The following is a 20,891-nucleotide window of genomic DNA, read 5'->3' on the forward strand; positions in this document are numbered from 1 at the left end:
GACCGATTTTTAACAGGACTGCCAATAGTAATTATTGAAGTGATAGAATCACATTGTAACAATGAAATTAGTGCGAAATAAATATTATTATTTACATGGTGATCTTGATAGGAAAAGTGAAAATGTTTTATTTTTTAAATTTGGAACCTCTTGTTTATCAGTACATATTGTATGAGAGTATGTCATAATATAATGGCATTGTCTACTAACTACTTTCGAACGAACTTTGAAACGAGATAAGGAACTTCCCTATTAAAATAAACAGTGTATACCTATACTAATATTGTGTGTGAAAGATTTCTTACCATTCTAGTGAAGGGGTAATCGTGGTGCGGTCCCTCTCCCGTTTTTGCGAGGCTCGCGTTGTCACCGTTTTCACTGTTGTCTGATTTTTCAGGCGACCCCGCGTCGGAAGTTCCGTCGCCGTCCGCGCATCGCGAGCGCCCCCTGTACACCACAGTGGACCTCACCACGGCAGCCCCCATGATTATTGCACTGATACTGATAACTGATAAGAGCCTAATAAACACAACAACTGCGATTTTCCCGCGAACAAAACACAATTCGAATGTTCGAATACACGAAAAAATTTCAGGCACAACCAAAAATTAGTTACTATAAATATGTTCAGAGATTCTTTTTGTGTTTTTCTTGCTATAGTAATATTGGTCACAATAATATATTATATACATTATCTATAAATTATTATTATCATAAAACAACCTCATGTTTTCGTAATTGTCTATAAACGCACAACAAATTTTGTGTATTAAAAATGTTTGATAGCATTGTTAATGCTTCGCTGCCTGTTTCTATATGAGAGGTCTCATTTTCAGTTTCGTTTTTTGTAGCTAATATTCGTAGAGGTGAATCATAATTACAATAAATACTCACAATTATTGATAAAGATACGATTTCAATCGATTTGTTTAAACAGATGATAGGGATATCTGTTTACATTTGCTAGTATTCGTAGTTTGGTAGCTAGGCATTATTGTTCTTGTGAGTCGTGTGTGATGGAAATTATCTTTTTTTTTGTTACAACCGTGGCCTAAAGTGATAACGTTATCATGTTGTTTTCCAGTGCAACGAATAATAGGTACCTATATGCAATACTTTTTTCTGATTAAATCACAATTTTACAATGCATGTCCCTCGGATACTTACATTTACATTCCTTTTACTTAACTTTAAAGCAGGAGCTCTCAACATGAGTGTATGAATATACCGTATGAAAGAAGATTTCCATTGATTTGCGGACAAATCAAGCTCTTGAAATGAAATTTGAAAACAAGACTTAGGAGGAACTTTGGTGATAGGCTTCCACCAAGTTTTAATTGAAAAGTACCTCGTTTCCTCATTTAATTTGCAACGACATTCTTATGTGACTAATGATAGAAACACATACCATCACGTCACGTGAGCACATGTGAGCTCACGGTAAGCTCATGCCTCGGGCAAAAAACTTGCAATGTCGTTTTACTTGGTATTTAAAATGGTCAGCCACAGATTTAATAACACATTTTGAACCAAACACGAATAGTGTCAGTCTGCCAAAATATGTCGGAGCCACATTAAGGTCACCGACCTGACGCGTGTTTTTGCAATTTTACACATTTTTGAGTAACGTCATCTCACTTTTTTTTATTTTAGTAGTTTGGAAGGGAGCTACAAACGACAGGTAATTGCGACAACGTTTTTATATGTTGTCAGTTTTTATTATGGAATGTTCTGAATCGCGTGAGCTCATATGACGTGATAGTAACGCGTTTCTAGCATAAAACTATAAATCGTTCGAGTTGTGCATTCAGGCGGACCTGCAGATCGCAATTAGCAAAAATGCTCTTTCTACATTTTGAAAAAATATGAATAAAGAAGGACCAAAGAAGTAACCAAAAAAAAAAAAAAACCCACGGTGGCCGCGTGGCTTAAGCGTTGGACTATCATGCCGTGGGTCTCAGGTTCGAATCCTGGGTCTGGCAAGTACACATATTGTTTTTCAATTTGTGTGTGAGTCAGGGTATGGACCTAATAGGTTGAGCAAGTGGCTGACATCCATTTCTCGTAAAAAAACAAAATCTGTTAATACAAACCTCTACTCTGTGGAGGCCCATATGATCCTATTAGGATCGGACATGGTCGGAAAAAAAAAAAAAAAAAAAAGAAGAAGTAACTAAGTAGGTAGGTACTAGAATTTCATGTTCACAACTTTGATCGTTGATTTCACTGTTTATATTTTATTCTAATTCCTCAATTATTATAATTAATTATGTTATAGTTAAAATAAGCATTTTAGAATTATTTACAGTCGAATTTGCTTATTACGAGGAAGATTGGACCGACTGAATTTGCTCGTTATAAGCGTTACTCATTATATCAGAAAATAGGTATTTTTAAATGAGCGGTCACATAACACAAAAAGTCGCAATTCAAACAAAAATACACAATTTGAATTTTTCCTCGAAACAAGCATGGCATTCATAAACTACAAAAGAAGTTGTTTATTATAATGAACACTAGTAGGCACCTACTTACTTCACAGACATTGTTTTTTTTTTCAACCATATGCGTGGATGCTTCCACCTTGTCAGTGAAAACACCAATTAGGTAGGTACTTTTAGCTCGGTATATCCGATAAGAAGCTCGTTATAAAAGTGAATAAATGTATGAAGAAAATCATAAACTAAAATGTCAACGAATGTTTCCTCGTTACATCCGAGATCTCGTTATATCCGTGATCGTAATAACCGAGCTCGACTGTATTTTCACATTTTATGCACTTATGAGTTAAAAACATATTTTTTTGTTCATCTATAGTACCCAACTACCGAACTACACGGAAAAACTAAGTTATATTAAGTAGTTATAATTCCAGAATTTATGGTTGCTGCATTATTAACGAATGGATAAAAAGAAAAACCCATGGTCATTATTCGTTAAATTGGCTGTAAACACGAAGTATTCAAAATTAATCAAATATACCTACACTCCATCCCATTTTTTTTATTTCTTGAATATCGCAGTGAATAGGTAATATATTTTTAATATGATTGTGAATCTGTCTACGTGATTGTTCAGGTACGAATTATTGTAGACTAGAATATAATTTCCCAAACATTTTTGCCCAAAATATTTTGTAGATGTGTGCGTAATTTTAGATTATGAAAAAGCTAGTTTGGAAATAAAACAATAAAATTACACATAAAACACTAGATTGCTCACTACTATCAGTAATATAAACAAAATCAGAAATTAAATATTAAGAGCTGGCGGTATTTTGACTACTTTTACAATTAAAAGTATAAACTAATTGGTGACCCAACTTATCTCTCTATGGTAGGATTTAATTATTATCATGATAGTCTATCATCAATGTATTTCATGCGATTATCATCATCATTATAAATTATCTCATTCATATAATATAGATAGGTAATATTATATTTATGTATCATCAGAATGTATTTAGTCACAATTTTAACACTATCATTGCACGATCACACGATTTTATATGTCACTACTCACGTTAATATCACATTGTTCAAGTGCATGAAGATACTAGAACTAAATTCAATCTTAAGATATGATATCTGATACCAGATAAAATTAAAAGATTCAATAAAAGGGCAATTGACACTCACTAATGCATAATGTTTACACTTTACAATAAATCTACATGTACCACTATTTAACAGAAGACTAAAATATTAATCATACCAAAAATGTTACAATAAAATAGAAATGTAGGTGCATAGCTACTGTACTGCCAACACTATGATATACCAACAATATTCCTGAATTAATGTAGAACCTAATTACTATCAGTAATTAATTATTTAAAAGGTATCTGTTTAATAACAAAATAATCCAAATAATATAGGCCATAAATCAAATTCAATAGTAATAATTATACTTAGGTAATCCAATTATATTTTTTTATTCAATACTGAATACATGCACATGAATGTTAAATCGTCATTAAGATATGAAAACCTCGTAACTTCAAATTTTACGATATTGGGGTTTTTTACTTATTTTAAAGCCAATTTGATGAGGTATTAAGGTGTCTAACTCGTATGTGGTATTTATTTATAGTTACTGAGATATTGACAAAAATCACAAACTCGTATATCAAAATTCTATTTTTTTATAAGTTGTAATACTCGTATCTCAAACAATCTTAACTAATATCTCTATATATATAAAAATCTCGTGTCACGGTGTTTGTGGTCGCACTCCTACGAAATGGCTCGACCGATAGGTGATTAAGGTGTCTCTATCCAGAAAAAATTTTCTTTTATTTTTTTGACAATCTTTTTTTGTATTTTTTTTATTATTTGGCATCAAAAAATACATATAATCCCAAAATTTTCACTCTCCTACCTCCATCCTCCCATTTTTTAATCGCGATTTTATTATTTTTGTATGAACAAATTTAACCGTCGTTCGTATTTCAAACAGAACGAAATTACTTATGTTGTTGAATGACAGATGGCGCTACGTCCGAGAAGAATTCAAGAGAAGCGTCGCTAATTTTCACATTTTGACATTTCATTCGGCATATCACAACGCAGTGCGTGCAAAATTTTGTACGATTTATTTTAATTTATCTATTTTTGTGTGCGTGTATTACAGTGCACAATGCCAGCAAGACGCAAGGGGGGCCATTTGGGCCGTCGAATGAATAAAGCAACAAACATGCGAAATAGTAGAGCAGAAAGAACAGACGAACAAATCCAACAATATAACAAAAACGTGCGTGTGAGCATGTCGCAATTGCGTGCATCTCAATCACAAGAGGCACGAGCTGAACGAAATCAACAACGACAATTGGAACGGAGCCAAGCACGCCGGTTCGTAGTTAACACACGCAGAGCAAATGACCCACAACGCCAACAAGCACATCGAGCATTTACATCCGCTTCGTTCCTTCGTCTCGCATTCGAATACGAGCCAGATATTGAATATTCCGCTCATCTGAAAGTGCTGATTGGTGCTATGGACAAAGAATGTCCCCATTGTTATGCGCTCAAATTCAAACATGAGTCAGCCGGGATGTGTTGCGTATCAGAAAAAGTGCAACTACCAGAAATTGAGATACCACCAGAACCATTGAACGGCTTGCTCATCGGCACGGTTCCAGATTCAAACCTGTTCCTGAAGTCCATTCGCACATTCAATTCATGCTTCCAAATGACTTCGTTCGGAGCAACAGAAATAGTTCACAATACTGCGGCAAATGGTCAACAATTCCATTCTACGCTCAAAATCAAAGGCCAAGTATACCACAAAGTAGGCTCATTGCTGCCAATCCCAAACGAATTACATAATTTTTTACAAATCTACTCATGGGCCGTGAGGACATCAATCATGTGGATGCACGTTGCAGCTACAATAACCTCAATTCGCCTAATGCCAGGCGCATCATCGGCGAACTGGACGCCCTCCCTATTGAATGAGCACAATGAATTATTGAAATTCTTCAAAGCACACATGCACGAATTGCAAAGTGACAATCACGCTATTGTCATCAATCCTGATAAAACACCAGCTGGAGAGCACGTGCGTCGATTCAATGCGCCTGTTGTTGACGACATTGCTGGAATCATGGTTGGCGACCGCACATCGACGCGAGAAATCGTGATTCAAAGAAGAAACAATAATCTGGAGTTCATAGCTGACACGACGCTCTCCAATATCCGCTAATTTTCTGGAAGGGACAAGACGGATATTGCATAAACATTAAACAACGAGATCCTGTCACAGGTAATTCATTCATTATGAACATCATTACTCATTTTGAATTGAGAAAATGAATGGTTGGTGTTTTTTTTGTTTTTATCGGCGGTCATCGTCTACAGCACTCCATTCCTCTTTCTGTCATAGATCCCATCCTCACACACTTACGATACATTCGTTATTTTTTATTTAACAACCAAAATATTCACTAGAAATAATTTATATGGCAGAACAACGTTTGCCGGGTCAGCTAGTAAGTTTATAAAATTTGTATTATCATTTGTTTCATTATTTTTTTCCATCTCCTTTTTAAAGATTATTACATAAATCAAATGTACAAAATGTGTTTTCTTTTCAAAGATAATAAAATATTACTATATTTATTACAAACATTGAAACCTCGTAACTCAATTAAAATCTTATATTGGAATAACAAAAACTCGTAACTCATTTTCTAAGTTAAATACTGCCAAATCTATAAGCCACAAGTCAAATCCAAACTGTACAAAATGCCCCATTTGATTAATTAATCATCTTCTGAAACAACTTTGATCATGTTCTTAAGAAAATTTAGAGTAAAACTGTTTTTTCATCCTCCTGAACATTTTAACATTTTTCGATACGAGGTTTTCATATCTTAACGATGAAATACTTATTTTCAAATTAGCAATATGCAAATATAAAGCCGGGTACTCATTAGCGAGCCGTAACTGTGACCGTTGAAGATACAGTAACTAGTGCGGACGCCAAATAATTAGTTCGCGAACCTAAATAAATCATTATTTCACATCTAGAGTTGGTTACAGTATCTGGAAGTTACAGTTACGACTCGCTAATGAGTATCTGGCTTAACGTTTGATTGAATAAAACAAAATTATTTGCTATCCTCCATCAATGATTTAAGTGAATAGCAAAATGAAGCCGCAGCCTAAACCAGGCAATCAGAATGAGAATAGTAAGATGGTAAGTCTTACAATACAGAATGAAAACTCACAGAAACAACGTTCAGAAGACTTAAAACTTTTGAAATGTGGGTGTACAAACACATCCTACGTATTAGCTGAAAGTTTACGAATATTTAGGTGTTGTCGAGGATGAAATAAAACCAAAGAAATAATCAGAGAAGTAAAAACTAGATTGTTAACATACTTGGCCAAATCATTCGGCATCCTGAGAGATATCAATTTCAACATCTTATCATTAGAAGGAAGATTATGTTTGAGCTCAGCACTCCCATCCTGTTTAGAGCAGCGGCAGACAGGGAAAAGATGTTCAAAATCATAACTAATATAAAAATGGTAAATTGGCTAATCCTTGAACAAATCACATTTATTTTTCATGTAAAAAAATAATTTTTCTCATATGGTAACCACCGAAGTATTTCCACATTATATTATTATTTTGACTATTCCACCCACAGTGAATGTTTTCCCAGTAACCCTAATTACTTTGTCATATTTTCAATCACGAGGATGGGTGCTACCCAGGTGCCACACCAAAATTGCCTTCCCCCCCCCCCCCCCCCCAAATAAGCAATGGTTTTTTAGTTGAAGGACTTTTTAATTTATTTCCTGAAAATATTCATAGTATAACATTCTGAATTATAACGTAATTTTTTTTAATATGAATAACCACGTAAAACACAGAAAATTTGTATTTTCTGAATTAATGTACTTAATAAAATGTCCCAAAGTACTAGAATAAATAAATAAATAGTGTTAATAAAATGAAAACTATCATTTATTTATGAATAATATTTATTTATAACAAAGCTTATTACAACATTCATCTCTACGATCACAGACAAGCGTTATATTTGGTTTTGATAACCATTAAATGAAGCATACATCTTAAAAATATATTTTTAAGAATGCGGCATTCACAAGAACCACCCATTAACTGCCAAGGTTCGTCACTGTCATGAAACTACTGTTTATAATTTACTCATATGAAAATAGCAACCATTATTATATTTAATATATTTTGTACAGTTTGGTTTAAATTTATTACATACCCTACCTATTGTATTCTATATTAAGTAACATTTTATACAATATTTGTGAAAATACTATTTATGTGTATAATTAATGTTATGTTACAGCTTTGTGCTACAAGCAGTTGGTTTATTTAACAAAAGGAGTAAAATATAAATCCAGTAAACATAACATTCTACGACTTATGAGATCACATTGAGAGTACATTTACTCAATTAATATGAATAAATGAATCCACACGACTGAATCCTTTCCAATGCTGCATTTTACTAACTAAAATTGGTCACAATAAACAAATAATCATACATAAAGAAATGTATTTATGATAAATTCTGTTTAAATTGTAGAAATTAAAGAAAATTCAAGATTACTGTATTAATAAAAAATCTTGTGATACAGGGTTATCCAACTTGTGACGTATCCAACGTACGAATTTCAATGTCCTGTTATTTGTTACTTGTCAATTATTTCACATGTATTTTTTGACATATTAGTTGAAAGTCTACTATTTAGCACAATGGATTGTTTTCCCACCGCACAAGGCATTAAAATCATACAATCATACTACGAAAATGGCAAGTATTTGACAGTCGTACCGTGAAAATTAAGATCAGAATTCGGTAGAAATTATCGCCCAACTGAAAGCTGTATTCGCAAGCTGATTAAAAAGGTTGAAGAGACTTGCAGTGTTTTGGATCACCTGACACCTGTATATGTTCGTCCAGCCCAGTCACGCGAAAACATTGCTGATGTACGCAAAAGTGTGGCCGAAGAGTCGGAAATGTTGATTACATGAAGATCGTAACAATTTAGCTTCTCATATTGCGAATTTTACATAAAGACCTTTACCGACAACCATATAAGAACCAGCTCACGCAAGAACTGGAGCCGACAGACCACAGGCTGTCTTGAGGAAAGGAAAAGGGAGATACGTGAAAAACGTGAATCACATTTAAGGTATGTCATAAAGAGAAAGAAAGGAGAAAAGTACTATGTACTCAGCTTCATTTCTCTGTTCCTTGATAAAAATTAAAAGGTACTTAGCATACATATCTGAATTTCAGGTTGATTTTTGACATATCTCCCTTTCACACGAAACCACAAATATTAGTGTACTTACAGGTTGTAATTTGCTGACATTGATTTTGGATATTCGAGAATTTCACTTTCTTTATTTTGGATCTCTTTTTACTTTTTTCCAAGAAAAAGAATCACAAAATTTCATAAAATATTCCTGAGAATAAGAATAATTATTCTTCAGTCACAGTGCAACCCCTGAATTACTTTGTGATTGATTCTATTTTTTTTTTTAACAAAAACAACGCGATCTATGTATTATGAATATTGTTGTAAATCAGAACCATATACAGTGGAACACCGACATTACATAAGTATTGAACAATTTAAAGGAATAAATTATTTTACTAATAATTCACAATGGTTTGGTGCATGGTTTGGCTTGTTTATATACTTAAAACTCTATACTATAAATTAATTTGAAGGATTGAATTTTTTTCTCATTATTTGAATGGATTGTAAACAAAAAAACATCACGAAACAACATAATTTACTCAAAAGGGAATGCACATAATTACGAGTATGTATCAGCAACTTAAAATTTCAATGATTGCCATCCATGTATGTGCACCAATGACATTAATATGGACGAAGCATCTAGAAAATAAAATGACACTCACTTTGTGTCAGGTCTGCCGGATGGCGAAATTCATATTTTAATATCGGTATCCTACGCTCAAATGAACATTCTGCTTGCAAGCGGTCTGGCGACACCGCTGGGTCTGCCCATACAAAATTTCTGACTGTCAGGTTTCGACTTCACCGTTATTATTGTGTTACAAAATGCCAATTTGCCTAGTTAAAAATTGTAAAAAAATCTACTAAACACTCCAAGAAAGATGGGATATCACTTTGCATGTATTAGTATTATTTATTATTTATAAAATGCCATTTTAAGATATTGATGAATATTTATTCAATGCAATTGAATGACAGGAACCATTGGACAGTCAGTCGCCTGTGATTCGCTGAGCTCACTTGCGTCTAATCTCCGAGAAGTCGTAAGTAACCGAGAATCTGTTTCTAACGCAATGAGTCATGACACTAATACGCCATTACAATAAAGGTTATATTACTATAAATTCTCGAAGCTTGTATCGCATAATGGAAACGGATACATCAATGGTCACGTGACATCTACCTATACATCTTTGAATGACTTTCATGCACAATTTCTCGTGCGCGCCGGGTATGAAGTGAGTCGTCCATTTAATATGTCATTGATGTGCACACATATATAATTGAATGTGTTAAAATAAATTTAATTTTCATTGAATTTTGAAGATGTACTTCCAACATACAATGTGGAAAATAAAAACATAAAATCGGGAAATAAATGTACTAAAATAAAACAGGACTACAAAAACTACATGCAGATAAAGGGAAAACATGTACAATCGAAGTTCCACTATATTCTGACCAATCACATAAAAATTAATGCACTCGATCAAGGATCTTTATATACATAGGTAGTAACTTAAAAACTAACACCTAATAATGTAACAACATCGGAAAGAAATATTAAATTTAATAATTGTTACAAAATCACTTACGAGTAATTAAACAATGAAATATTAAAAGCTTCAGACAAAGGTCACTGTCAGTTTTGAAATTCATTCTGGGTTCATTTTTACCACGTTTTTATTAGCTTGTATTCTTGTTTGTCCGGTACAGATTTTTTCTTGTGTGTCCAGTACATTATTTTCTTGTTTGTCCAAGATTTGTATTGGACGATTGAAGATTTTTAACTAACTTCCCGACTAGCTAGACATTTGAAACTTTTAGAATATATCAGATCACGGCGACAATGCATTCTTTTAATACTTTTAGCCATTTTTAAGCAGAATTGAATTCATTTTCAGTTAACTCTGTTTTGTATGGAAAGTTATTATTGTTGGTTGCTAAGGGGTCCTAGCAACTAAATTATTAATATATATGTGCGTTACTATGGAAATCAATATGAAATGTCAAAGTGACATTTCAGTATTCTATAATATTTATTTAGTATTTCTATCAAGTACAATAAAAAGTTTTCATGAATACATAGAATTGTCAAGTCTATATGATTCAACAGAAAATTTAAAAACGTGGTATATAAAAAGTTCTTTTTATCTTGTAATTATTTTACTTACAGATTGTGAGATGTTTGACTTCTGGCAGGTTCAATATTTGGTGGCATTTAGAACTTTAAAGATAATTTTTTAATGAATCTTTTGGTACATTTAACTCAAAAGTGCCATTTCCACTGATAGTGACCTGTCTGAAGAGTGACAATACATGAATATTTATCTCCATTGTTATAATAACATTTTTCACAAATTATTAAGTAGACACACATTCACTTTTACAAAGAGAAATGTTATCAATTTTTCAACCAAGATACATCATTCCAAAATAATTTGTAAAATAAAGTAAAATTAAGACCGGGCAATTAAAACAATGTAATTAATGTAGGTTGATGACGATTTCAATCCTACAAAATTTAATGCAAAAAGTAATCCAAAGGTAATTTTTTATAGTATGGCAATACATAATTCATTTTGACTTTGGATGATTTTTATGCTTTTAAAAAAAACATTAAAAAAAATAGGAATGGTATTTTTTATGTGGTGATTTTACTTAAGATTATCGTAACAGAATTGAATTTGTACATTCAAATTAATGGCGGTAAATTTACTTAATTCATCCCGTGCATCCAACGCAACTAGTGTGTTACCATTAGATACTATTAGCATGTTAATTAAATAGTAATTAACTGGACCTCAGTGTAGTAGTCCTTCTATTATGATTTTTTTTAAATTATTATTATCAAAATTGAATCAATGTTATCAAATGGCAGTTATTATCCCATAAGTAAAACCACACCATTATACTTAACAATATTAGGAGTACATAAATTCTTATAACATGTTAACAAAAAAATGTCATTTAAAAACATTTAACAGCTTTGAGCTGATCACATATTTTCAGACATTAATTATACCTATTGTATATAATATGACATGCACTGTCTGTCATTTGTATGTATCAATTTATTGTTACAACTAAAATATTAATGTTGGTAATTTTATTGACTAATTCCGAAGGTGGTTCATGGGTATTTATTTATGACTATAACTTTACTATGATAACAAAAATCATTTATAAACTAATAATTAAGCATAATATTATATTATTATCTACTTCTTTCTATTCATATTTTTTGGTAACAGCATTGTTATAATATTATAACAATAATATTAAAATATCCTAATTCTCATTTATCTAGTGGATAATAGTAGGTGCACATCCTAATAATGAAGTTAACACCATGCTATGTTGTATAATGTATTATATACCCAAAAACGAAATCAAATACCAATAAAAAGATTTTTTGCGCTGCACATGGCATTACATCAGTGAAATGGCAAATAATTTTCAACTATAGGCGCGACACTGCCATTCGGAGAGAGAACGTCGAGCTGGGAACACGTCAATTTGTTTCGTGATGGCGACGGGGGTATTAATTCTTAAATCATGTATAGATGACTAAAAACGTTACCATTTACTTTAAAAAGAAAACATGCCAATGAATATATTATTATTTTTACTGATAGAACAATAAACAGAACATTATATGGACGCAAGATGGATTTATATGACAAATTATATTTCGTTTGGCATGTGTCATTTGCACCCGCGACCCGCAATCTGCACATTGCCTAGCCACGATCTTTTTAGACCGTGCCTCAACTGAGGTATAGCCTTAACTCAGTAATTCCCAACCAGGTTTCGTGAGAATTCTCAAAAGATTGTAAAAAAATTCAATATGAAACCTTTTTGGAAATAGTGTAAAAAAAATGAAGGTACCTACCCAATGTGTTGGCAATAGGTGTTTTAATTAAAATCTTTTTACAAAAATATTAGTGAGACACACTGCAGTGAGACAAAAGTAATGAATTTACATACAATGTGAGACTAAAAATAGTGTGGGGTGGCATTGGAATCTGCACAAGAGCGGCAGGTTGCCAAAATATATCACTGTCCGTTGTTTTACACGTCTATTTTGTAATTTACCCTTATGTTCTCTGAGATTTTATATAAAGCTTTAAGGGTACCGACGAACAAAAGGATGGGAATCACTGCTTTATCGAATTAATTATGTGGTAACTATCATAAACGTTAGCTGTGCGTTTTATTATTAAACTAAATGGACAAAATATAAGGCTAATAAATCATACACGAAAGCAAATTGAAAGTCTCCCAAACAATGCCTGATAATTCGTATAATTAAATAGAATATTGTGAAAATTATAATTGATGTCATTGACTGGACAATCCAACTACTATTATAATCTAAAAATACGTCATAAATGCACTTAAATTAATATTATCCATAAAACACCTCCAATGGCAGAAATTGTATTAACGTGATGATTTTTTTGGGTAGTGTCATGTTATTTTATAACATAACACACTAAGCCAAAGAAGTTTTTACGAGGGCAACACTACGCAAAAGTACGACCGGATCGCGCCTGCGCACGGGATAGTTTGTACGGAGTTCGGGACACTATTTCCGGCGCTATAGGAGATAGCGGGCTTTTTACACGAAGGTGAAGCGGGAGTCGATCTCTCAGTCTTGACCTTTCGAAGGAAGCAGACGTCTTGGCCAGTTCCGAGCCTCGGACCCTGGGCACAGGGCTTTCGATTTCCTGACGTTTTGGAGACGAGGACGATGGCCATCTGAAGGACGTCCCCCCCCACGCCAGGAGATCGGAGGTACTCCACGGTCCCCACACGTTGAAGACGCACTCCTCGATTCCGTCCTGGAAGGAATCGAGGGCAGCGAAAAGGCTGGAGAGCCTTTTGTGTGATCGGTATTTATTGTTATTTTATGTTACGGTCCACCGACCGAACTAGTCTTTGTTTCGAATTAGCTTTTGGGTTTTTGTTCTTATTTATTTAAATATTGTATCGCATTAGGTGCTCGTGATTCACTTAAGTAATTATACATTTTTATACACTGTAGCCCGCAAGTTATCTTATTTATTAATATACAATTGTTGAAATTTCTCTACTTGCTTTTCATTTAATTATCCTTCACTATTGTCTCTATGCATCATCATAGAGTGGCGCTCAATCCGAGATATTTATATTTATTCCATCATTATGTAATTTATTATTATACCTCTAAGACCTCAGTTACCCGTCCGGTTACTTCACTCATTCGTTGGATGTTCCTGTATAATAATAAATTACATAATGATGGAATAAATATAAGTATCTCGGTTTGAGCGCCACTCTATGATGATGCATAGAGACAATAGTGAAGGATAATTAAATGAAAAGCAAGTAGAGAAATTTCAACAATTGTATATTAATAAATAAGATAACTTGCGGGCTACAGTGTATAAAAATGTATAATTAAGAATCACGAGCACCTAAAGCGATACAATATTTAATTAAATAAGAACAAAAACCCAAAAGCTAATTCGAAACAAAGACTAGTTCGGTCGGTGGACCGTAACATAAAATAACAATAAATACCGATCACACAAAAGGCTCTCCAGCCTTTTCGCTGCCCTCGATTCCTTCCAGGACGGAATCGAGGAGTGCGTCTTCAAACGTGTGGGGAACGTTGAGTTCCTCCGATCTCCTGGCGTGGGGGGGACGTCCTTCAGATGGCCATCGTCCTCGTCTCCAAAACGTCAGGAAATCGAAAGCCCTGTGCCCAGGGTCCGAGGCTCGGAACTGGCCAAGACGTCTGCTTCCTTCGAACGATCAAGACTGAGAGATCGACTCCCGCTTTGCCTTCGTGTAAAAAGCCCGCTATCTCCTATAGCGCCGGAAATAGTGTCACGAACTCCGTACAAACTATCCCGTGCGCAGGCGCGATCCGGTCGTACTTTTGCGTAGTGTTGCCCTCGTAAAGACTTCCTTGACTTAGTGTGTTATGTTATAAAATAACATGACATTAGGTACCTACCTACCTAGGCAAATTCATTAGACATTAAATATTCATTTCTTCATAGGAATACTTATATGGAATGTTGACTTTGAATACAAAATTTTTTAAGTGGTATGCAGTATCTCTAAATTTATTACTCGGTGGTCTCTGCAGTATTCTCATTTTTTTTTTTTTGATAAATTTTTGTATTGTTTCATTAAAATTAAAAGTATTTTTGATAACTTAAAACCCACAGCAAGAAATTCTATCTTAGTAGCAGATTATGTTTTTTGTTTTACTATGTCTGATCCTAAGATCATTTTGATGGTTAAGAAACGAGACCTCGTAAGTGACAAAATAACAACTTTACAGGAGGGAAAAAACTATGTATTCGATATTTTATATTACTTTGTCTTTGTCATTTATAGTGAATGTATGTATTTAGTGAGGATTACTTACGTGCATCTGACAGGTGGCTGGCGGCAAACAAAATGATATATTTACGAGTTATCATTAGTTGAATAGTTCACATAGTATATTCGAGATATCATTTCAAACGTTTTTAGGAGCTAAATATATTTTTAAGAATTTTCAGTTTTCGTCGATAGATGCCAATATTACTAATATATTCAATAATGCAAAATACCTATTTTGAACAAAAGGTCACTTACGAGGTATCCTTTCTTAACCGTCGATATGGGCCTCCAGAGTAGTATTAAAAGATTTTGTTTTTACGAGAAATCGATGTTAGCCACTCGCTCAACCTATTAGGTCCATGTTCTGACACCAAACACACATTGAAGAACAATGTGTATTTGCCAGACCCGGGATTCGAATGTAGGACCCGCGACTTTATAAGCTGACAAGTTATTAACTCGGCCATTGTGGGCGTATATATATATATATTATTACATTCAATTTATTAATAAAGATTTGACAATAGAATAAAGCTAACCCTTAAAACAGTACTTCAGTGAAACGGCAAATAATTTTCAACTATAGGTGCGATGAAATTTCAGACTGGCTGGTAAACGGAGAGCGAAAGTCGAGCTGTGAACACGCCAATTTGTTTTGTGATGGCGACGAGGGAATTAATTCTTAAATCGTGTAAAGATGACTGAAAAACGTTACCCATTTACTTGAAAAAGAAATATTATTAGTAATAGAACAATAAACATAACATTAAATGGATGCATGGTGACTTTTTATGACAAATTATGTTTTGTTCTGCACGCGTCATTTGCACAATCTTCGCGTCGCGTAGTCACGATCGTTTTAGACCGTGCCCCAGCTGAAGTATAGCCTTAAGGGTAAGCTCTACAGAATTGCCCTTGAGAATTGAAAATATGATTTTTTTATATGTGGTCCGGAATTGTTGGTCTACTAGCAATATACAAAGGTCGCCGACAATGCTTGTGTCAAATGTAAATGGTCTCTAAATTAAATTTAAATCATAAACACGGTCAACGTGAAGACAGAATGGGGTGACCAAAAAATAATATCTTCTAATATAGGTAGGTACGTAAATGTTACTAAATTCAATTTGTTAATCAACTGTTTGGGAGAAAGTATTGAAACCAATATGATGGTGACATTTTCAATTATGTGGTTACCACAATATAAACTTAATAATATATTAATAACTTTTTAACCTGAAATTGTCCGAGAATTAAACATACGAAGGATGTTGAAATGCATATCTACCTACATTTTTATTTCATGTGCTATCCAAAAAACATTAATAATGAATAGTATTTATTTTTAATGTTTAGGACCAACATATTAAAAATAATAGGTACTTATTGCGCAATTTTACTTTTATACAACTAGTGAAACAATAGGTAGGTAGTACCTACCATTATTTATGTAAAGCCAATGGACGAAATAATTTATATCATGAGTGCCTAAAAATAATTATTAACATACAGTCACCACACACATTTATTTTTTATTCGCCAGTCGGACTGGCAGGCAAAAAATAACGTCAGGGCTGTCGAAGACATAATTATTTTGTACTTTTTAAGTTTTATTTATAATATTTATATTATTTAAGTTTTGTCCATCTAATATCCACTGCGGTTCACGTAGTGGCATGTACCTGTTTTTCTGGGGTCAACTAATTCAAAAAGTAAACACCCATAATAGAATTTTTCCAGTTTTGGTTGCATTATATTCCAACTCATTTCCGATTTTATTAATGGAATTTAATAAAAAAAAAAAAAAAATTAATGGAAATTTCTCGGTGTACATAGTAAACAAACCTACGAATAAAAAAAGACGGGAAGGAACACATTGATTCATCGCAGTAAAAACTGGCAACCAAATTCGCCATTTTGGAAAGCGACGATTTTGCGTAAACAAATATCACGTGGTCTGCACGTGTGCGGTAAACTTCGTATGTGTTTGTAATTTTGTGTATTTTATGTTTGTGTATCATGCATTGTCGGCCATATTTTCCGGCCTTTCTGATTGCCGTGATTTTTTATTCGTAGAAACAAACAGCATTTTTTATTAGTTATATAAAGTCAACTTTGAGCTTTGAGCCGTGCTCACTCATGAATGTAATTCTTCATTTAAGTAAGTCTATATAAATTTTGATGTTATCTTGCAGAGAAAACAGTTATCTGACCTTTTCACTATATTATATACATGCAAATATAATGTTTTCAAATAATTGATATGGATTATATAATATATTCCATCGTATTATTTTCTCGAAATCATAAAGATACTATAATAGTATTTGAGTATCAACCTATGTTCAATTTGAATTGGGTTATAATAATAATATACCCGTAGATATATCAATAGTATGTTTGCCACGATATCCACCCAAGTTATCAGTATGTACTTGCACAGGTTTGATTAAAAACTATGATGAAATTAACATTTTACAAATATTATATTATTTTGACAGCCCTGTTTTCTGATCAGCAGACACGTGCAGCTGTTTATCAAATAATAATGTAAGATTGTCCACAATAATAATAATGTAGAAGGTCGACAATAGTAATAATAATATATTTTTTATATAAAATCTCCGATGATTAGTGATTTTTGCCAAAAGATCGATTTAAATTAACTGCTTATGACGCCGAGGTCCATTTCATACTAAATTATATTTGAATACCGAGCTCTTCAGCCGCCCCTTAAAGGTTAGACAGAAATTTATTATGTTAATTTTGCAGTTTCCAAAACCTCCAGCCTAAATTATTGTAGAATTGATATGAAATATGTTTCCCATAATTGTTATATGTTTGATAATGTATACAACTTCAGCAAATGGATTATTAATGACTATTGACCTGAAGATTAACCAAAGTAAATTTGAAAATATTATTTCGTGAAAATTAACAACATTAATGATCAATAGTTACAACTAATTTTTAAACTACTGATTTTTTAAACTAATACACAATTGATTTTATTAGGTACATAATAAATTCATTTTTCAGATATTTTTACACAAACCCTTGTAAATTTACCGCAAAAGTAGTTTCGTAGTAACACTTTGTAAGCTTAAGTCTCTAATTACCCCCCCCCCCCCCTACTATTTCAGAAAGTATGAGTCGCCATCCTGCGGCAAACATTTTACCTTATGATAACACGTGGTTTCATTCCCCTACAAACAACATATCAGCAACTGCTAGCGCATCAGTCGACAATTAAAATATTAAACAATTTGTCAATGAGTTTTTTTCTTAAATACACATAAATCTATGTAGTTTGGTTTCCGTGCAATGTTTTACAAATATTTTAATGCAATAATATGATAAGATACGTCATGGATTTAGAGGATTATGTTTTACTCTGTATTATTTAAGCCATGTGAAAGATACTAGTTTCAAAATTGCGGCGTGTGATGATGCCAAAAATCGCCCCCCTATGGTGTCTATATAACGTCCCGGGGGTGGTATTTAGAACCCATATTCACAAGTCGTCCAAATACATTGATCATTTATGAAAATAATATACTATATAATATGTATATAGATGTATCGATTGAGAGAATTACCCAATGGTCACTATTATCAATTGGGTTTATTATAGATGGAGAAAAAGAAAAATTGGGACCGGAACAATATGATGAAAGCAGTTGCAGCAGTAAAAAGGGAAGAGATGGGATACAAAATTGCCCACACTTATTTAAATGTAATACATTATGCATAATTTAAATAACCATTGAATAATTTATTTAATAATCCAACTTTCATTTAGCATTCCAAGTTTTTGTTAAAAAATGATAATAATTTTTTCTGTGTCCAAATATCGCCAACTTTTACAAAAGTAACAAAAATGCCATTTTATATTATATCGATAAAATTATTTTTGTTTGTTTCTATGCTATTTTCTCTTGTAAATTGTCATAACCAACAATATAAAGAATATAAATTAAAACATCACTATACACAAATAAGCTTGTGAAATGGCCAAAACTAACGGGGGACGGTATTTGGCGACTTTACCTTACTCAGTGTAGCTCTAGATTCAGATCTATAGAATGCTTCCAGAGTTTATGTAATTTCTAAATATCCGGAGATGGTAATAACGATAGTATTTATATCCTAATTATTGTCCTGGTGGCGGAGGCGACGACGATCGAGGAGAGCATGCGAAACATTCTCGTAGGTCAGGAAGGTGATCATTACGGCGGGAAGCACGCGGGTCATGTTCGGTACGATCCCCTTGTAAAACCCTCGCCACCCCTCGTACCTGTAACCACCAGGACACAAGCTTAATTTATTATCACCACAGCCCTTAAATCACTACCGTTATGTTGATGATAATTTCAAAAATAAATCTCGCGTCTCATGACCTTACTTTTAATATGAAGACATGTAATTTTTTACATTGCTTCTTCTGGAAAAAATCATTTTCAATTCTGTTAAAACTTTGCAACCTCACCAGTTATTAAATCTCCTATTAACATCTTATAATTTCATTAATTTTGGGATTCGTTGTACATCATTTGAAACTCATATTTCCTATGTCAATCCTTTGCTGCCACTTATGTCTAGCAAAACATGATAGTGTTACACTTGATAAATACTTGTGATTCAGCTCTTTCCTCACCCTTCCCTACTTTCAATATGAAGGGATCTTAAATACTAAGTTGATAAATAATTATATCCTGTCGGTTTCCGGTTTTCGTCAATGTGATGTCATCCAATAAGGTTCTTCTAAATATCCTTAAAATAAGAATTGTACATTTTGCGTGAATCTTATTTTTGTATATAGACTGTTTCAATTCTATGGCATATTACAATATTTATAGCAAGTTCATTTTATATCTATCAACATCGTGTCCTTTCAATACATTAATAAAAAGATTCATATTGACAAAAATCTTTGCAATATTTTCTACAATTACCGATGCTCTTTCATTGTCGATAGTATCCTCTATTGTAATTTTGACATTGACAAGAAAACTATATAAAAGTAACCATACCAAAAATACTGTAATTAGGCCATCATTATATTAATTTAATTCAAAATATGACAATGAGAAATATAATACCACTTGAAGTTTTCTTGTAAAAAGTAGAATAACTTGTGTTTCTGCAATCTAGCCGAGAAGACTAATGTAAATATAGAAAATAAAACTCATATAGATTTTTGGACTAAAATGTATTCTGCAAAAGATGAGATTTTACATTATTTTCTGATAAACTTTCAACCCAGGAAAATGTAACAAACAATTAGGACAATTTTATATCTTGAATTTTATAAAAATCATTTTAAATTGCCAAATGTGGTATAATATCTGTGTTCAAATATTAGAAAGATCAATCTCTTACAGGATAAATTTATTATAAGTCTTATCAAAATTGGATGTACATAGTGGACTTCAAAAAACATGTATCAATTTTTTTTCATTTGTATGAGTACATTGTACAAAAATATTGATTTTAATATTTGGATACAATAAATAGGTACATACATGGGAAAACAAGAAGTCAACGTGCAGGACATTGAACACAATTAAAAAAATTAATTATTGGTATGTCTCCAATAAAAATCTATAAATATATAGTTTTGTTATTTTAAACACTTATTTCAAATGAACTTTGGCAATTTGATTGAGAGCATTTATTTTCAATTTTAATTGGTAAGTACAAAAATGTAGGTAAATATTTGTTTTTACTTTAATTGAA

The 20,891-nt window shown here is 32.7% G+C and overlaps 1 protein-coding gene across 2 annotated transcripts in view; it reads right to left on the reverse strand.

The window, feature by feature from the left end:
• Nucleotides 1–305: 305 nt before the first annotated feature.
• LOC147072136 (solute carrier family 25 member 32) overlaps nucleotides 306–20,891 on the reverse strand; it is a 33,456-nt gene continuing 12,870 nt past the window's right edge. The window contains exons 6-7 of one of the 2 annotated variants that reach the window (XR_015070729.1): nucleotides 19,203–19,449; nucleotides 306–654 (exon numbers count right to left, since the gene is read on the reverse strand). Coding sequence is in view for 1 of the 2 variants with exons in the window: in XM_085947836.1 (XP_085803962.1) it covers nucleotides 19,302–19,449 (148 nt within the window). In the remaining variant the exon portion in view is untranslated. Of the gene's footprint in view, nucleotides 655–18,049; nucleotides 19,450–20,891 lie in introns of those variants that run through there. The other variant, XM_085947836.1, reaches the window with a different exon arrangement.

Source organism: Rhyacophila brunnea, unplaced genomic scaffold (genome assembly GCF_057557595.1).
Source record: "Rhyacophila brunnea isolate RB1 unplaced genomic scaffold, BYU_Rbru_1.0 scaffold_2, whole genome shotgun sequence".
NCBI lineage: Eukaryota > Metazoa > Arthropoda > Insecta > Trichoptera > Rhyacophilidae > Rhyacophila > Rhyacophila brunnea.